The following is a 19,813-nucleotide window of genomic DNA, read 5'->3' as shown; positions in this document are numbered from 1 at the left end:
ACTTCATACTTTTTGAATTGAATAAAATATAAAAAATATAAAAATTAAAAAAATAATAATTATGTAATATTATTCGTCAATATTATAATAATAATATTGACGAATTAATCGTCCTCGAGATTAATCAGACAACTATCTAAGATACGATGTGAACTAGATATTTACTTCATACTTTTTGAATTGAATAAAATATAAAAAATATAAAAATTAAAAAAATAATAATTAAAAATATAAAATAAAATATAAAAAAATTAAGAAAAAAAATATTTATAATATTTATATCTTATTTATTAATTCATTATTACTATATTTAAAAACTTTAATTATAAAAAAAATTATAAAAACTATACTTATTCGACTCTGTTGGAAAATAACAATTGGCTTTTGAGAAAAATGCAATTGTTATTATCGAAATTGAGAAAAGTGTGAACGAATAAAATTTGCATTGCATTAAAATAACATCTCGTTTAGAATAAATTGAACTGTGCCGCGGAAGGAAATCGTGGACGGATATACGCGCGATTGCAAATTTTGGGAAAAACGAGCGTAGAAAAGTAGGGAAACATACGGCGGAACGCGCACACACAGCGGGGTGGTGGTGGTCTATTGAAATTTCACCGAGCGGTTACAATGTAATTCAGGCTTCGGGGGTCATCTTGTAACGCGTTAATGTGCTCTAATACGCCCTTAACGAACCCCTTAATCCAATTTCGTGCAAAGTAACGAAATTATGTGCTGGCTGACCGGAAGCCGCGGCGGCGTTCAAGCTTCTCTTCATTCGAGGTCCCTCTCGAGTGGCTTCCATTCACACCACTCGAGGACCCAAACTAATGTGTTTGGCTTGATCCTATTCTATTTCACTCGGAGATTTCCCAGAATGTCATTTTTAGCACGCGACGTGCACGCTGAAGTTCGTTAAAATGTTGCTCTCAACAGTCGGTTCAAAGAATTAAAATTAAAAAAAATAGAACGTGTCATTTAACTTAAAATTGTGTAAAATAAAATTAATTTTTCTAATTAAATTTTGTTTTTAAACTAAAATAAACAAAATTCGGAATTACTTTGTAAATTTTACCCATCTATTGTACTTAAAAATTGTATTAGTTTCAACAATATGTATGCTGATGTTTATTTTTTGTAACAGCGATAATAATACAAATGACTTTTCGGTTTACTTGTAGCCAAAAAAATGGCTATTTTTAACTAGTTCAGCGAGCAAAATCAGATTGAGGCCCGATGACAAATTCGTGTAACACCGCGCGTCCTTAACAATCCCGGGATCTGTTTAACAGTCATGGAGCCATATGTGGTCCTGCTAGGCAAAGGAGGGATTATCATCAGTGTGGGATCCGTTATCTCGGTGGCACGCGTTTCCGCGCGGAATCTCTTGTTTCTCCCTCGTTCGATCTTCTCCCTCGCGCTAGTGCTCTCTCTCTCTCCGCCTCTCTGGTGTTCGCTCTATCTCGTGCCCTGTTCTGCTTTATGGTCGGTACGTGATAATAGAGATGTCATCCTGTCTGTACTTTGACAACTCCATAACACGGGCGTTCGCGTTAGCCTGTCTGTAATGCGGCGCTGCGGTCCCCAGAGATCTTGGAAACTGTCGTTGCTCACCACGCAGTTTTGGCGCCGATGCTATTTTCGACGCCTTTCCTCGTTTTGTCATGTTGCGTCGTCAAAAGTCCGTATTTCGATCGGCGGATGATTGACTGTATATTTTTTAACAACAAAAATTTCAACTCATATAGTATCGAACTGGCGAAGATTAATTCGCTCGTGTGCTAGATATTCGCGAGAAATATAATTTTTTATTTTTACATTAAACGTAAATTAATAAACAATAAATAGAATTGTGAATACAATTTGAATATTTATCTAGAATGCTTGGCTTGCATCACATATGGAAGAAATATTCAATTTACCTTTCCTCTCTCGTGAGAATTAAAAAATCCATTGCAAAAGAAACACTTTGGCCGGGATCCAAACTTGGCAATCGAGGCTATATTTTTAAATTTACATTAACTACGATTTTTTCCAGTAGTTTATTCAATATTAAATATTGAGATAAATTTAATTAACTCAAATATTTTCTAAAAAACTTAAAATTAAATTTGTTTTTCCTTGAAATTTGTTCTTAATTAAAAATTTAATTACAAATCTCTCTTGTACACGTGGAAGAAATTAAAAAGATCTTAATAATTTTAACACAGAAACTATCCGTAAGTTCGAAATTCTATCGAGAAAATAGCGGATGTTTAATTTTATAGCGTCAGATTCGCAAAGCGAGATACGAGTCTCAGTCAGGATCATTTGTGAGAGCTAATGCGATGATCGGGATGATCGACACGCGCAGCCAAGTATTTAAGATCGCGGGATAAGAGAGTCACGTGCGGGTAGTAGGATTCGTCAGGACATTTATTGAGAGAAAGAAAGAGAGAGAGAGAGAGAGAGAGGTCCCTTTCTCGTCGCGTTGACAGCAGCGCGATGTATTGCTTTTTAAAGGACTTTAAAAGCTGCCTTATCGGATTGTTGCCACCGAATAAATCGCGCCCGGCGTCCATCGTTTTTGGCCTCGGCCACTTTTCCTCCTCGCTGTGCCTTTCGATACACGTGATCACACGCTCCGCGGAGTTGCCGTTTGATCTCTGCGCGTCGTGGATTTCAACCTCGACATGTCGACGGTCGTGCACACAGAAAAAATGCGATGTTTTTGCTTAATGATTGACTTTGCACGCACGATAACTATATTTGTTTAAATAGTAATTGCGTTAATACACGTTCCAGATGTATTAATCATGTTTTCTTTTTAAATAAAAAGACAATTATTGAAATTTTAACAATTTTAAACACAAATTTCAGTTCACACAGTATCAAAATAAGGAATTAATTGGATCGCGTGAGCGAATCGTGCTAGGTGTTCGCGCGGAATATATTTTTTATTCATTTTAAACATGTGTTAATTAATGCACGTAATCATTTGAATTATTGAATTCCATTTGACAATTTATCTAAAATACTCGGTTCGCGTCACATGCGAACCAAGAAAGTAAAAGTTTAATTTTATCTCTGAACATATTTTCTTTTTTTTTTTTTTTTTTTTGAGAACTTTCTCCAGAAAAATGGCCAAAGTAATTTAGTCTTAAAAAAAAGTATTATTTCGTATTTATTTGTATTCAAGGTTCAATGTACATTACGTTGCAATTAGAGCCGAGAGAGAGATAATATATATAATCGTTTGCGTTCTGCTTTGTGAATTTGGTTACCGAAACGAGAAACGTTCTTCCTGCCTATTATTAAACACTTTTTCGGAGGGTTTACTGGGCGATTTCGAAAATTCGATAAGGGCATCCTGCTCGCATCTCGCCCTACACGCATACATATATGTATGCGCGTAAATACGCGCGCCGAACGATATTACAAAATTATCGCAACGTCAATGTTATCGGCGCCGTCCGTGCAGAGCACGTAGTACGTAGATACACGAAGCGATACGCTCCGTGCGGCATAATGGAGCCGTGTGTGGACGACCCCCCTCCGTGAAATGCGAGTTCCCTATAGAATAGGTGCCCGCTCCTCCCCTCGGTTCTCATCCCCCTGTGAGGGCCTCCGAGATAATGCGATAACGAGCTTTGCTACATGACTATCGTCGCTGCGCGTATTTGTTGCCGCGAATCGATTCGCGAGCGCGCATTTATCCGGCATCCGCCGTGAATAAATCGCGCCTACCCGATGAGATTTTATTATAATCGCGCCTTCTTCCCGCGCATTAACCCTTTAACGTCATCAATTTTTTTCTATTATCGATCGACGGACAAAGGAATCTAATCGTTTGACAACATTACGATCCTGTTGCGCTTTCAATCCCTTGTTTGATCCTTCATTTATTCGCGCGTCGAGTTCGCAGAAACGCGCGTCAGGTGTTTCCCGAAATGACGAAAGTTGTCGTTGAAGCGCGAGACGCGTTAAGTGCTCACCACCCCGGGAAGCGAGGGGTGAGATGCGTGCGCGTCGACTACGTTGGTTGGCGCTACCTTATGTGTATATATATGTGCGTATACCTCGGGAGAGAAATCGCGGTGCCCCGCGTTTTGTAATGACCTCATTGTCGTGCCGGCGCGTCGACTACGCCCCCCGCCATTGTCGCTTCCTGAGAACGTTTGACTTCGCCGAGGTGATTGCAGGGTGAATTTCTCGGGAGTTTGCTGCATTGTCGCGCGAGAATATGAAGGGAGGCGCTCTGCGGCCACGCGGGAGGGGTGCCTCGGTTATAGAGTTCTTTCTTCCGTCTCCTTTCTCTCTTTCTCTCTCTTTTGCCTCACGTGGACGGACTCCCCGTGTAACGCGCGCGTAACTTGCGGGCACACCGCGTCTCTACCTTCCCCTGAGAAGATTTCAAATTACAGGCTCGAGAAACGGCGCCCCCGTTGCGGATCGCGCAACCCCCCGTCGCGCCATCGCGGAAACGCGCGCGAGGGCACCCCGCTTTCGCACCGCTTATTTCTCTTCTATTTTTTCGTTTTTTTTCGTTCCGCTTTGCGATTTTCTTCCGCGACATCTTCCGCTCGGTCCCTCGTTGAATCTCAGCGACTTATGAGAGTGACAAGAACGTTGTTGCCAACTATTGCCATACCGATTCCTTTCAATTGATAAAAACTTCTCGTAAAATTAACGAGACGGCGCTGAAAATAAGAATGGCAAAAAAATATCGCTAGAAAATTTCCAAAGGTACATGTTATTATATTTAACTCGTCGAGAAGGGTGAAAACTATGTACGAAAATATGTACGAGACGACGAGCAGCCGAGTGAAAATCGCAAACGGGGGACCAGACACGCACGCGTCCCTTTGACGACAATCTCGGCACGGAGGGATGATACTTTGAACTCGCCGACAACTCTTTCGAGACCTTCGTTACGGATCGCTTCGCGAGTGTCCGCGTGTATATGTCCGGGAAGAAAAGAGCTCTCTCTTTTTCTCTCTCTCTCTCTCTCGGCTATTCTTACCGTCATCGACCCTTGCACGGGATATTATAACGAAACGCACTTCTGCTTGCCGTTCATTACCGCAAACCAGCGCATCTTCTTCAGCAAAAAAAGAAATGTCAAAAAGTGAAGCGTTAAGTTAAATTAAAACATTTTTCAAACAAACGCGCACTTTTTATCGCACTTCCGTGTTTCAAAGCATGCGGTGCACCCTGTTTTTTTAAATCATTTTGAATAATTTCAAATTTACGACATAGAATTACAATATCAATTCGCACGTTGGCTCGCGCGGCCAACAACACTTCGCCAACTTTAACGCGAAACCGAGCGTTTTCTACAAATGCGATTACGTTGGGAGCGTTAATCCGTATTGTTTTTTTTTCCGCCAGATCGTACGCGAACACGAGCGACCGAATCGTCACGGCGTGTACAAAATCCGAAAGAGAAAAAAAGGTAAACGACGCTGCAGCACGCTCGGAATAAAGAGAGAGAGAAAGAGAAAGAGAGAGAGAGAGAAATAGATAGACGGATAGATTTATTCGGGACGAAGGTGGAAAAAAGCGAGAGAAGAGGGTGCGCCCGCGTTCGGGCTCGCGCGTGTGCGTCGGGCGTTTTTAATGCGTGTTACCCGGCGGAACCGCAATCCGCTTTTGCGGCGGATGCCACTGCCGTCCGCAGTCCGGTTGGCGGTTTCCGGTAACGCGCTTTGGCGCAAACCAGCAGGCACGCCTGATTTCGAAATTGCAAAACATTTTCACACTCTTGTGGTTCCAACACCGCCTTCCCTCCCCCCCCTCTCCCCCGTCCACTTCGCTGCTTTCCACTCTCCTCGCCTCACCCTCGCCCTCCATCCCGCTCTTCTACCTCCCCGCGGGCTCGTTGCCCGCACGATGCCACCTTCCGCTCCCTTTGCGTTTCCCATTTTTGCCCCCTTGTCCCCTCCAGTCGGTTCTCCACACGAGCGTGCACCGCCGCTTAAAATCACGCGTTTTGTCGAAACGCCTCTCGCGCGCGCGAGCCCCGAAAACACGCCGTTTACAGCGCAAAAGTACCGGGGCCGATGTAACAAAAACAAAACGAATGACACCCTCCGTCGTGTCGCGTTCGCACACAGCTTAAGAATTTTCACGTCTTTTAATCGCCCTCTTTCTTCCAATTTTTCTCTCGTCAGAATTGACAAATGATGGTTTTGCGTTCGATCATCGAACACGTCAAAGAGTTCCATTTGCGCGGATATATAGGGGTCTTTATTCCGAGCAAAAACTCGAGCGCGTCTGTAATGAGAGAGGGCTCAACACAGAGCGCGTTTCCGGCGGCTCATTTTAAACATATTAAAGAGTTTGACGATGAAAATCGTCGCTAGTGAGCCTCTATCCGGTAGTTACTCCGGCGCTGCTCATCGATGCGCCGGAATCGCGCGTTTAATTGTGAAGCGTTTAACCGGCCCGCGGGCGACAAGGCGGAGAGGCAAGCAATGTCGGAGTCGGAGTGTGCAGTCATTAAATTATTCCGGAATGTGAGCCCGATGGGTGTCCCCGATCGGGTCTAACTCTGAAACGGAAGAATCGGCAGGAACATCTGACACGATCTGTTCTCTCTCGCACGTGTTCGGCCTTGTTTTCGCCTTGGCGACACCTTTCATGTATATATATATATATATATATATATATATTCCTGGCGACCGTATTTCAGCTAACAAGCTTGCTCGAAAGTAGTTCAGGACGGAAGATGAAAAAGGAGCGAGGGACGTTGTTCTTTATATTTAAATACACTGATCGTGTTGAGGGCAAAAACGAAAACCAAGTTCCCACGTGTGTGTTGGAATAAATGACGTTTAAAACCATGCACATACTTTAAACTTTTTTCGCGGACAAATCTCGAAAATGACCTATTAGTGGACCTATTAGTAGATTGGATCTTTAATTTCGAGTATTTCTGCGAAGAATCACTATTTTTTTGAAATTTTGGGTTTTGGAATGTTTCATTTTTGTCCGGTTTAAAACTATTTATTTAACAAAGCGAATCTCTGCGAAGAAGGGCTTTTCGTTTACTTTTGTCTCCTTCGACGTCGCAATTCAGAGGAGATCCGACGTGTTTAGGTGTTGTCTTCGACTTCCAACTAATGATCTTGCGCGGTCCGCGAATATTCCGAGCGAACACATCGACGTCCGATTAATCGGTGCGCACGGTATCTCGTGGCGGCACGTGCAGAATCTCGAGGCACCCCCCGCGGGAGGAGTCCGGGCCTCTCCCGGCCCCGGAATACGACGCGAATCAGTGACTTCGAAAAACGATCCTTCAATGCGCAACAAACGTATGTAAGCGCAACGCGCGAGCGTGTCGGCAAACAAAATCGGTCGGTGGAACGTCATCGGCGAGTTGCAGCAGTTCACATTATGGTTTCTCTATCTCTCTCTTTCTCTCTTTTCATGCTGACGCATACGCGCGCGCGCGCGCGCGCACACACACACATACACACATGCATATGCATTGGAACCCGCGGGGGCTGAACGAAATGCAAAAACGTCAGCGGCAAGATCCTCGAATGATTTTTCGAACGCGCAACGAGCCCGCGAGCACGAAGCGCTTCCGCTTCGCCGTCCGTTCCGTTACCGGCGGCAACAGCGAATCGAACGATTTCCCGATAAATAACGTCGCATTTTTCGGCCGGCAAAAAGGCTTTTGCGCCGCCAGCGATGCGGAAAAAGCGCGTCAGACACGTTAGATCTGTCCAATTGTGCGGCGCCTCCTCCTCTGCGCGCAGCCGTGTATCTCCTCTTTTGCCGCTGGAAATCGCAGTCGTTAGTGGTACACGCGTACTATATATCGGCATTTCCATGGAAAATCATTGGCGGCTAATTGCCAATACAAGAGAGGAATCCCTTTCCTCTCCCCCTCGTTACCTTCCGGCAACGTTCCGCGCCGCCAATGAAAATTATAATCGGGCAATTATAATTAGCGAAATAAACGCGATAATCGTCCAATGCGATTTCCATAGTTCGTTCCCGCGCGCGGCGGCTACAAAGTATCATATTGTAATATTTCGAACTTGATTAATTTTATCATCGGGAAATATTGCATCGCCACGTTTCACGTTACAACGGTCGCCCATTGTCTTCAATATTCAACATTTAATTACAAAACGTTCGGAAATCGCGAAAAATGACAAATATCACAGTGACAAAACGGGTTCTCAATTTGCTCTCTTGATTTTGCGATCGTGTATACGTAAATCTTTCCGTCCGCTTTTATCGTACATATCCGTTTTATTGCCGCGGCTAATTACCGGGGCAGTTGCCCTTTGACTCAATTAGTGCGCGACGAGTGCGCGCGCGCCCATGTCGTGGCCACGTGCGCGGCGGTGTCGCGTTTCCAAATTTGTTCTACGGGAAACTTGGCCTCGAAGACCGGGGAGCTCTCTTCCTCTCTCTCTCTTTCTCCGCGGAGAAAGAGCGAGAGAAAAAATAAAGAAGAACTCGGGGTGAGTTCCAGGGGAGGGAGAGACAGAAGAGGTGATTCGTACCATTTGGCTCGGCTACGACGTCGGTTAACGCAGCGGGGTTACCGCGGACGCCTCGACGGACACATTGAGAGCGCCCGCTCGACTTGATAATCGCTTGCCATTCATACACTTTTCATTGGATTGCGATTGAGCATTAAGGAACCCAAGAGAGAGACAGAGAAACGACTACGCCTGTTCTCTCGCGTCGCGTATTAGCATTAGGAGGCATCATCTCGAGTGTAAACACTGCATGGGCACCGGCGGATTTAGTCACAGTCGAGAACCGCAGGACGTCCCCGATATTATCGTCCTTTTTTTATTTTTTTTATTTTTTTTTTTTTTTACGTTTCCACCTTTGCCAGCCGCCCCTCCGCCGCACCCCAACCGATACCCACTTGGCGCGATCTATTTAACCTCTTCGGAGAAAGGAAGTTCTTTTGTAAACGCCGAACGGTTTCGCTCTGGTCTAACCTCCTCGCTGAGATTTCAATCATACGAGAAAACAAAACGCGATATTTAACAGAAAAATCTCTTGTCTGTTTTTCACAAGCGTATTGTAGAGAGAACACTTGTGTTTAGCAAGAAAGATCCCGTCCCACAACGTACCGTTCCCACAACGAAAAGATCGAAGACGCTATCTCTCTTGAGGGAGGATCTGACGGAACTCTGCTGACACAAGAAGTTTCCGTCGTTCCTCGCAGAGAGGGGCGAGGAAAAGAAAAGCGGGTTTGGCCTTAACCGCGAGATTCACGGTTAAAGCCTACGAACGAACGAACGGACGGACGTTTCTCGTTCGTGATCCCCTTTATCCAATCTGTGCGGATCCGCGGGGCGTTAAATCCCTTGGGGGGAAAAGCGCGTCCGTAACTGAGACCCGCGTTCGCGCGCTAAGTCGGTCAGTCCGGTCCAGCCGAGCGAGAGGATCACACAATACTGCCACCGGCCGGGCGCGCACATCCATCTCTCGCGTTATACTCCTCCTGCACGCGCATTTTCTCCCCGTGAAAATTAGTTGCGCGAGAAATCCATGCTAATGTCGGCTAATCGGCCGGTAATCAGCCGTGAGAACCGACGACTGTCACCGACAACGACGCGAGAGAGAGATTCCGCCGTGCGCGCGAAGATCCGTCGTCACGCAACAAGGGAGAAGGTAAATCTTTCCTTGAAAGCGCGCTGATTCCGATCCTCATTGACGCGCGATCAAGCGAATTCGCAGCGAAAAGCGATCGTGTTTTTTGCGGAATAAATATCCACGCTCGCTCGCTCGTTCGCTCGCTCGCTCGCTCATATATTGACAGATTAAAAAAAATGTAAGTAGATTCCCGAAGCGCGCAATTCTTTCAAACCACGTCGACGCGATCGCAACGGCGCGACGTTTTAAAGAATTAACGAAATCCAATCCTTGAGTGTTTCGAATATACGTGTAGCTGCTGTTTTTTTTTTTTTTTTTTAACTTACATTGTGCGAATCGAACACTCGCCTTTCTTAACCTATTTGTTAAACATGGTTAGAATGTTTTGTATAATTATATAAATGTTTGATAAATGCGTGTAAAAGTTTTTTTTATACTCATTTCGTAATCACAAATTTACAAGTGTTTAGTTTTGAAAAGTTTATTAGTAAATTAACTCTTCGCGGACAGACATGAGTCTCCCAGACCCGGTCTGTTCAACTGGTAGATCGTTTTTGTAGTCTGTTACGCGAAGAGTTAAGAATATTTGACATTTGATCCCACAAAAAAGAATAATTTAAAAAATATCACATGTTATTTTTCAATAATTTAGGAATGAAAAGCGAAATGACGAACAACCGAGCACGTCCGCTCGCGATGAAGCCTACGATCCTCACGCGCATCGCGTCCCTGAAAATCTGGTGTCGTACGCATTCCTCTCATTTAATTCTGATCCAAAAGCGCAATATTAAATTTTTTCAATGTAATCTTGTTTTTTTTTTCAATCGATCATTTCGTTCCTACCGTTTTATTTATTTGTTTGCGCGTGCAACAGAAGTTGCGCGGATTTGATCGTTAGATTTTCTCCGTCTAGAGACTTCGGCTCTCTGGCGAATCTGGTGAAAAGCGCGGCCGGAACCGGTCTGTTCGCCATGCCGAACGCGTTCGCTTCCGTCGGGCTCGTCATCGGAATTGTTGGCACCGCGCTTATGGGACTGCTGATAACCGGGTCTCTTCACTTGCTCCTCAAAATCCATTATCTGATGTGCGCTCGACTGCGGAAACCGGTTTTGGTCTACGACGAGGTGGTGGTCGCCGTTTTTACCACGGACGTGCGAAAGCCGTGGCTCTCGCCGCGCACCGCAACGTTCGTAGTTTCAATAAAGTAACATGTTATTTGTCAACAACAAATTAACGGGTAAAATAAATCGTAATAATTAAAAAGACAATACATTAGCAATATATTAGATCTTGGTTTATTTTTGAAGATTAATATATAATTTCAGACGTTTTTAATCTTAGTTAAGATTTTCAGTGAAATCTGTGCAAAAAAATAAGAACAATTGCAATACAATAACTTTAGAATTAAATTGAATGTTTTGCTAATTGAAATACACAGATAGGCCACAATTCTCCATGATGAATGGTCAAAAGTTAAAATTGATTATGTTAAGAACAAAAAAACAGCCGTAATATAATTCGAAATGGTAAAATAGACCTTCCAGCTAAGAAACCAAGGTTGAGGTGGCTTAAATAAAATCTAATTGAATCCAATACGGAGATCAGAAGAACGTTTTGATCTTTATTTTTTTAGATCATCATCAGCCTCACTGGACGGAACAAAAAAATACAAAAAAATTTTATTTAAGCCACCTCAACCTTGGTTTCTTAGCTGGAAGGTCTATTTTACCATTTTGATTATGTTAATATATTAGGCTCGTATTGCCTTTTTAATTATTTGAATTTTCAACGAGAATACTATTTAACATAAATTAAAATCGTGTTAAATATATTAAATTTGACGTATCGAGCGTTTTTCGGAGACAAAGATTTCACTGTTGTTTACAGTCTCGTCGTCGACATCGCGATACTGGTATGCTACATAGGGATCGGTTCGGTCTACGTCGTGTTTATTGCCGGCGTGATCCAAGAGTGTCTAGACAGCAACAAGCTCATCAGTCAGAGCTATTACGCCCTTATAATATTTCCCCTTCTTTTCCTAATGAACATGGCAAAAAATCTGGCGGAAATCGCGCCGATTTCCATCGCCGGGAACATCTTTCTCGTCGCCGCCGCAATCATCGGGATTGTTTACGCGCTGAAGGACGGAATCGGCGACGATTGGTTCGTGTTCGGACCGAGCGTAGGTCTGTACCCGAAATTCTTCGGGATGGTTTTCTTCAGCATGTGCTCGCCGGGATTGGTGAGTCTCAATTTGCAACGATTGAAAAAATCCTTGTTTTAGCGGTGAAATTAATTTCGTAACGCGGTGTTCACCCCCCGCGTAAACGGGGTTCAAATTTTTGAAAAGAACAATCGTGCGTCTCTTAGTAAACAACAATTCTCGATATTTGCGCTCCTTACAGATACTGGCGATAGAACATAGTATGAAAAAACCGTGGAATTACGTCAGACTGTCCGGAGTGTTGAACTGGGGCATGGCGTTTTTGGTTTTGATACACATCGTCGTCGGAGCTGTCGGTTACTTGAAGTGGGGACCCGACGCGCTCGGCAATTTTATTCGCAATCACGAGAAACTCGATGGGTATGACACGATCTCGTTACGTCTCACAATTAAAGATTTTTTGTTTTTTGTTTTTAATTTCGTTCTGCGAATTCGCAGTCCGACTGTCACGGCCTTGGTGCTTCAATCGTCAGCGATATTCTTCACATACGGACTGCAGTGTTACATGCCCATTACGATACTCAAGCACAGTTACGTTCTACCGGGCATCGAGAGCGGCACTTACAGAGGAACGCCGTTGCTGTGGGATCTGATTATTCGCTTCGGCGTCACCCTCGTCACGTGTAAACGACAATTTCTCTCTCTTTAAACTCTCTTCCCTCTCTTCTGCACGTGCGGGCGTTTCGCTTTCTCCGTATTTTCAAGGTAAACTCAGTCCAAGTTCGACGAACCGCGATAGATTGAAACCTCCTTTGTCCCGGTGCGACCAACTTCGCGAAATCGATCAATCCGTCCGATTACAGTCTCTCGGAGCCAGATATTACCAAAGTTCGCAGCATCCACTTTCGTGGAATGTGATATAGACGTTCAGTTTTGCGGGGTGGGTGAGGGGGAGTCTCGTTTGATCGAGACTTCTCCCGCGTTTGCTGTAATGATACGCGCCTTACACTTTGCCCTAATTATACTCTCTTTCCGATCGATACATTTCCAACGTATCGTCGCTCCGTAAATAGACGTTTTCCGGAATAAAAAACGAGAGAGACCTCGGCGTTGTCTCTTCAGAGAAAAAAAAATTTCTTCTAGGCATTCTAGCGGCGGTGATTCCGAAACTCGATCTGTTCACCGGTCTGGTCGGCGCCGTGTGCATATCCACTTTGGCCACGTTAATACCGACCACTTTGTACATTCTCGTTCATCACGAAGACTTCGGCAAGTACAAGTGGAGACTGATTCTGGGCGTCTTCATGTTTGTCGTCGCCTTTCTCGCGACCGTAGGCGCCATTGTGATCGATGTAATCTTAATCGTCGAGTACTTTATATACGGGTATGTGAAACAAGTCTCTCGCCAATTGCAACATTGATATTTTCGTACTTGAGAGTTTTCTCAAGCGTAACGCGACAGAAAGTACAAATTTTAAGGAAATTTGTTATTTGTGTGAGAAATGTGACGCGCTTTTTTCCGGACTTCTTCTGGCTAGTAAACGAACACAGCCGAAATAGATTTACATCTTCTTCGGCACAGGAACGAGAACAACGGAGATGACGATCTCTTTATTTTTTCAGGAACTAAAGCCGACGAACGACGGCGCGGTGTGTGTTTATCTTAATCTAGTCTCTGTTCGTAGTAGCCCGATGAAAATATCGCGTGCGGTCGCGTTTACCACTTTTGTCCTCGGTTTTAACGCCGCTCCGCCGTTTACGCGCGATTCAGCCTAATCGCAACGGCAGCTGCGACGACGACGACGGCGACGGCGGCGGCGGCGGTGGCGGCGGCGGCGGCGGTTGGAAAAACCGCGAAAAAGGCGTGAAGCTCGTGAGGGACAAAAAGCGAGGAGAGAGCGTGAAAAAAGGAAAGAGACGAGAGGGAATTCACGGCGCGCGGAGAGGAGAGAAGCGCGCGCGCGCGAGCGACGTATAATCGCGTCAGATCACCGAGGCGTCAATGGCTGCTGCTGGGCTTATCACGCACACACGTGCGGAGGACACGACGATAAAGAGAGACGGAGAGGGGCGCACGTGGAAACTGACAGACACACATGTATTGACACGGCGAACGCACGGCCGTGTGGGTGCGCGCGAAGACCAAGAGGACGACGTTCGAGCGCAAACGAGAACGAAAGAGAGAAAGAGAGCGAGCAAAAGAGAGAGAGAGAGAGAGAGAGACATGACGCGGAGACGTTTTCTTTCTCTTTCTACCCGCGGCAAAAGGAACCAAAGCAGAGGCGGTGGCGGCGGCGGCGGCGACGACGAGAAGAGAGAGTCTCTGTACGGCGGGAAGGGTGCTTTCATCACATACACAGAGAGGACACAACCCCTTTTAGTGGCTACCGTCGTCTACCCCGTCGCCCTGTCACGTCCTAACCCGCCGTCCGTATTTCTCGCCGTTCTCTCTCTCTCTTTGGTGATCGTCGCCTGTCTTTCTCTCTCGGATTCGCCCTTACAGACTGCCTCTGCTTGGCCGCTCATCCGTTTGCCAGTTCAAGGTGGCTGCGTTCATTACCGGAGGATACACCGGGTGTAGTGTGGGACTCCATCGTCGTCGGCTACCCCTCGTCGGTTAGCCCCTTTCCCCTCCCCCTCTTCGAGAAAACGTCCCGTTTAATAATTATATCGATGAGTCGCACCAAGGACGCGCCGCAACGAATCGCGAAGAGAGCGTCAAATGCGAACGCAAAATTTAAAAAGATCACGTTTTTTCTCGATATATGTAACATGTTTAAAACTTCATTCACTCATGTACGTCCTTAAGTATAGTATCGAGAAAAGTTAATTAAAACATTTACTCATAAATAGATTCGAAACTGTCGTGTAAAATAAACGACCTTTTTAAAGAGCGAACTTAGTTACGTTGGAAGTAACAGATTTTTTATTTATCACAACTAACAAATAATTAGTGTGTAAATTTTATTTTGTAGTATCTTTAAAAAAAAATGTATACTTTTATCTTTTAATCTAGAAACCTACATTCTGCTTATCCGAACTGTTACACCTGTTGGAAACACACGCAAAGACAAAGATCGCGAGAGATTGGACGAGCCACGTGCGCGATTCTTTTATATAAGCGAGGAAGCGATCGGCGAACCGAGAGATTGTCACCGGGATTTTTTTTCCTAATTGGAACGAAAGGAAGTTCGTTTCCCCGCGCGAAATTGCGAAGATTAAACCGACCGCACGAGCGCACGTGCACTTAAACAGCCGCTAATTGCTAAACCGAGAAACACGGCTCTGCCACATTGATCTCATTCGCTCTTTTCTCTGCCGGGAGAGACGAATAATTATTATATCAAAAGAAAAAAAGCGCAACAAGACACACGTAGCAACACGACAGAAATTGTTTTATTTTAATTTTTTTTACAAAAACAAGAATGCAACAGAACGTAAAGATCATTAAGAAATATCTTCCCTGTGTATTGGAGCAAAATGAGATTTTACTGACGGCGCAAAAAGACAAAATTACACGTGGATGGAAAAATATACGTGAAATTTTTTTTTATTTTTCATATCGACCACAATTATCAGTACGAGTTTCGTGGTACTTGCATTATATGCAACGTATAGTTTAGTCTCGTGTTTCCGCGAAGAGACAGAAACGCGCGCGCGCGTTTGACGAACATTCTGCAACGGAGTCGCGACGTCAAGTTCGCGAGATTCCATGAACATGACGATTGAAAGGAGAAGCCGCGTAGGAAGTGAAACGGTCGAAGGAGACGGATGGTAAGACAGGATAAGTAGATATTAACCGAGTTCATGGCAGCGAGGAAGGGATACTGCGTAGCAACCAGAAGGGGTTTGCTCGCGGCTTTCCTTCCGCCAAGATTCGCCACCCCCGTCTTTCTCTCCCTCTCTCATATATGCCGAAGGCGGAAGTGGAGAGGAGAGAGAGAGCCACCGAGAACGTCTTAGCTCGGCGTCGCTTCTCGCTGTTCGAAAACCGGGGAACCGGGCTTCCCTTATCTCGAGTCTGCAAGACTGCCTCCGGTAATACCGCGCGCCGTTGGAAACCCTTACGAGCAACGAGAACCCCGTGAAATATCGCTAAACGGCTTGGTACCCCTTTCCTCTTCCACTCCGATCATCCACTCCCGGTCTTTTCGAACACTTCGCTCCGTCGACGACCGTCCCTCCCGCATCGGTTACACCCTCACCCTCACCCGTGGATATCCACTCCACGCCGGGTGGAGATAACGCATATTGCCGCCAATGACAATGGATGTCACGCGCTCCGTCAGTCGCCGATGTTAGCTTTCCGCCGTTTATAATGGCAAGCGAATATATATTTTAGGTTACAACGCTCTTATATTTTATAAATATCGGAAATTTCATATCTTTTGTTGTAACAAATTTCCTTATTTTGACGTTTTACGTAATATATCGCGATAATCTTTTGACTTTCTCAGCCTGTCTTCGAACGCGTTATTTTGTAATAGTTCGTGATTCACGGACTTCAGGATCGTCGGCTACAAGTTTAGATTTAAGCGGCGTCGGGCATCTTTGCGCGCGGGACGCGAAAGACGGGCAACAAGAAAACGGCGCTGCCGAGGAAACGAACGAGCGCGCTTCATTATACGCGACGCCGACACGCTTCGTTTGTCTCCGGAAGTTGTGCTTCTGGAGGGACGACGTCGACCGAGGGGAAGGGGGGGGGAGATGCTGCCGAGGAGACGGAGGGATGAGATGCGAGGAAGAGGCAGAACACACAGAAGGGAGAGTGAGATGTAAATGGAGAAGTCGGGAGAAGGTGGAGGAAAGAGGGTGAGGAGGAGAGAGAGAGGACGAGCTTGAATTAATACAATCACGCGGGGGATGCCTCACCACTCGCAGTCCGTGTGGCAAGAGGGTGAGAAGCAACGAGAGATAACCACCCCTTTGCTTGTCATCGAAATTATACGCTGCCAACACTCGACCTCGTTTACCATGTCGACTTTCTCTCTTCTCTCCTACGTCTTCCAGGCCGGGTCTTCTTCGGCTCCTGTTCCTTCTTCTCGTTATTTACACTGCAAATCCATGTGTGTTACTTTAACACATTTTTTCTGTGTAATTTTAAGATTACACGCTTATCCGTGTTATTTAAACACACATAAGTGTGTAATATGATAATTTTATGCAGATCGCATGTGTGTTAAAATGCGTAAACATCTAAAATGTGTAATAAAATAAAACATAGTTTTAAACACAAGTTTTAGACATGTTAAAATAATACATATTTCTCGTTTTACACGTTTGAACAGATAAACGTTTCAAAATTAAAACACTTCAAAAAATACACATCAAAATTGTCGTTGTCTCTGCGTAGAAAGTTGGGCGCGCATCAATCTTTCTTTCTCGCTCCTTCCAGAGTACAGAGATATGTTAGGACAAGTACAGCGCGGCGGAAAAAAGTGTGCTGACGTGCAATATATGTTTAATGTGATTAGTGAAAATTTAATATATTTTTTATTTAATATGAAGAAGAAAGTGTACTGTTTAATCGGTGAACGTTGTAAACGCATTACGTTTTCATCTAAAAAATATATCTCTGACCCTCAAATTGTACGTGCAACTTTAATAGAAGCCAGCAATAACGATGTAGTGTTACAATCAATGATCAACAACAAAGAAATCATTTTACAAAAGTTTGATGCCGATCGAAATAATAAATTATGTGATATTGAAGAAGATGATGAAATTGAAGACAAAAATGAGGTTACTTTTTTTGTATGAAAAACATAGACGTATAATATATAGACTGCGCGTTCCCTACCTTTGCCATGTTAAGAAAATGTCTTCAACGTTGAGAGAGAGACAGCTGGTGTTGAATAATAGCCTCATCTTTGTCTAGCGAAGTGGTAGGGTAAATGATAGAGAAAGAGTTACTATTCAAAGTATGTTGTCTCTCTCAACGTTGAAGACATCTTTTCAGCCAAACGCGCAGTCTATATATTATACGTCTATGATGAAAAACCATCAAGCCTCATACTCGAATCATCACCATCTACTGGTTTTATTTCTGATGTTTCTCAAGAGAGACAAATCAATGACACGTATAACATGAACGTCAAAATATTACATACTGAACCAGGTGATAAAAGTTTGGAAGCTCGACGTTTTCTTAGGAGAACAAAATAATAATGTTTTAATATTTTTAAAGAATACTGCACTATGACAAACTTTATTATACCATAGTCATCTAAGTTTTTCATATTGCAGCTTCTTTGAACATAAATATTATTATTCTGTTCTCCTATGAAAACGTAGAGCTTCCAAACTTTTATACGATAATATGTCGTTTATTACACGCAACAAATTATATATTTAAAACGTGTTAATTTAGTGAGTTAAATCAACACATATTAAGCGTGTTCCAATTTTAAACACTAAGAAACGTATTAAAAATGACTTCAATAAAAACACACGTCAAGTGTGTTAAATTAACACACTTGGATTTGCAGTGTACATACGCCAGATTTTTGGCATCCGGAGACTGATCGTACGTAAAGACACACCGAGTTGAATTTCTCGAACAAGAGGCTCACATTAAGTGCGTCAATAGATTTTTTTTTTTTTACAAAGTTGTGTCTATATTTGTGACGTGATGTAATTAATTTTTTATTTATTTCGAAATTTATATAAGAATGAGATCTTGTAAAACTTTAAAACAGTTTGTGATCGAGATTCCGTTGGTCGACAAAAACTCCAATAGAACAATCTCGTTTATTTCAAGTATGTTAGTTAGATGTTTCGTGTTCTCAATTTTAAAATAAAAGTTCCGCCACTAGTACGACAAAGGTGACCAGAAGAACGACTAACTTTTCACGCGTCGCGTAAAATTTATGCGTATCTTCGGCGCATATCTCCGGTGCATCAAAAATGATCGCGCTCGCCTTGAGAAAAGCGACTCGGAAGCGCGATAGAAACGTTTTATTCCCCGTGGGATACGCGCGCGGAATCGGGTTACGGAGGTTTTTAATAAAATCAGACGCCCGGCGAGGCGTGTCAAATAGAAATATGCACGTTCGGCCGAGAGATTTTGCGGGCGGGGTGAGGCCTGCCCCGGTTTGTAAAACCGGGGGTGCGACTCGATAACGACGGAATTCATCCATCCGTCTCGCGTCGTGCGGAGGCGGGCACGCCACGACGACGCGCGTGTTGCGAGAGTGATGGAAAAAAAAATTTTTTTCTTCCTTTATTTCCTTCTGCTTCCTTGCACCTGTATCGTAATCAAGGAGACGCGAAGCGAATTAGCAATTTGATCTCGTGTGAGATTCGCCGTGCGAGAGAGCTGCGTACGACCCGTCGGAGAATTTTCCGCAAAAGAAGCGACGCGTAGTGTAAACTTACAAAGATACACATCGCAGATACAGATTTTTAAATATCCATTAAACAGTCACAAAACCAAAATTTTTTATCCCAATAAATTTTCTAGAAGAGAAAAGAGAAGCAACATTTCACTTTAAAAAGATTCTTATAAACTATAAAAAGTTTCTCCAAAGAAGGACGCACACTTGTTCAAACTCTGTCATTTTAACAAAGACACAAATATTTTTGTAAATATTTAACTAAGAAAAAACAAGGTTCTGGGAAACAATCTAAATTACAGTAGACTTTAAAAGCTATGAGTCACCGGTGTGATGGTGGGTAATATTTAACTTTCATAATTTGTAATTTCGTGCTTTATCTTTTGAATTTCTCTCTTTCTTCGTTTTAGTTCGCGATGCGAAGTTGTTTTCTTCTATTATTATTTTTATTTTAACGTGTTGTGTCAGCGAACACAACTTGTCACGCGATGACAGTTAGTATATACGTCTTACAAACCATATAATACACATGATGTACATGTAAGAGATGTCAAAAAAAGAACGCATAAAAATTATACTCAAAAAATAGTAAGAGAGAGGAGTAAAAAAAACAACACGGGTGACTTTAGTCACGTGTTGATTTTCCTCTTGTCCCTGTCACGTGACTTCACTTTAGTCACAGTTTTAAAGACACGTGACT

The 19,813-nt window shown here is 43.7% G+C and overlaps 1 protein-coding gene across 1 annotated transcript; it reads left to right on the top strand.

The window, feature by feature from the left end:
* The first annotated feature begins 10,581 nt into the window (after positions 1-10,581).
* On the top strand, positions 10,582-13,570 carry LOC109852774 (proton-coupled amino acid transporter-like protein CG1139). The gene is made up of 6 exons (XM_020424254.1): positions 10,582-10,801; positions 11,503-11,857; positions 12,021-12,199; positions 12,278-12,462; positions 12,923-13,163; positions 13,403-13,570. The coding sequence occupies exons 1-6, from the start codon at positions 10,587-10,589 to the stop codon at positions 13,407-13,409; spliced, it is 1,182 nt and encodes a 393-aa protein (XP_020279843.1). The 5' UTR covers positions 10,582-10,586; the 3' UTR covers positions 13,410-13,570.
* The last annotated feature ends 6,243 nt before the right edge of the window (positions 13,571-19,813 follow it).

Source organism: Pseudomyrmex gracilis, unplaced genomic scaffold (genome assembly GCF_002006095.1).
Source record: "Pseudomyrmex gracilis isolate BER0280 unplaced genomic scaffold, ASM200609v1 scaffold_35, whole genome shotgun sequence".
NCBI lineage: Eukaryota > Metazoa > Arthropoda > Insecta > Hymenoptera > Formicidae > Pseudomyrmex > Pseudomyrmex gracilis.
Note: the sequence above shows the minus strand (reverse complement) of the source record. Positions and strands in the feature narration are given on the sequence as shown.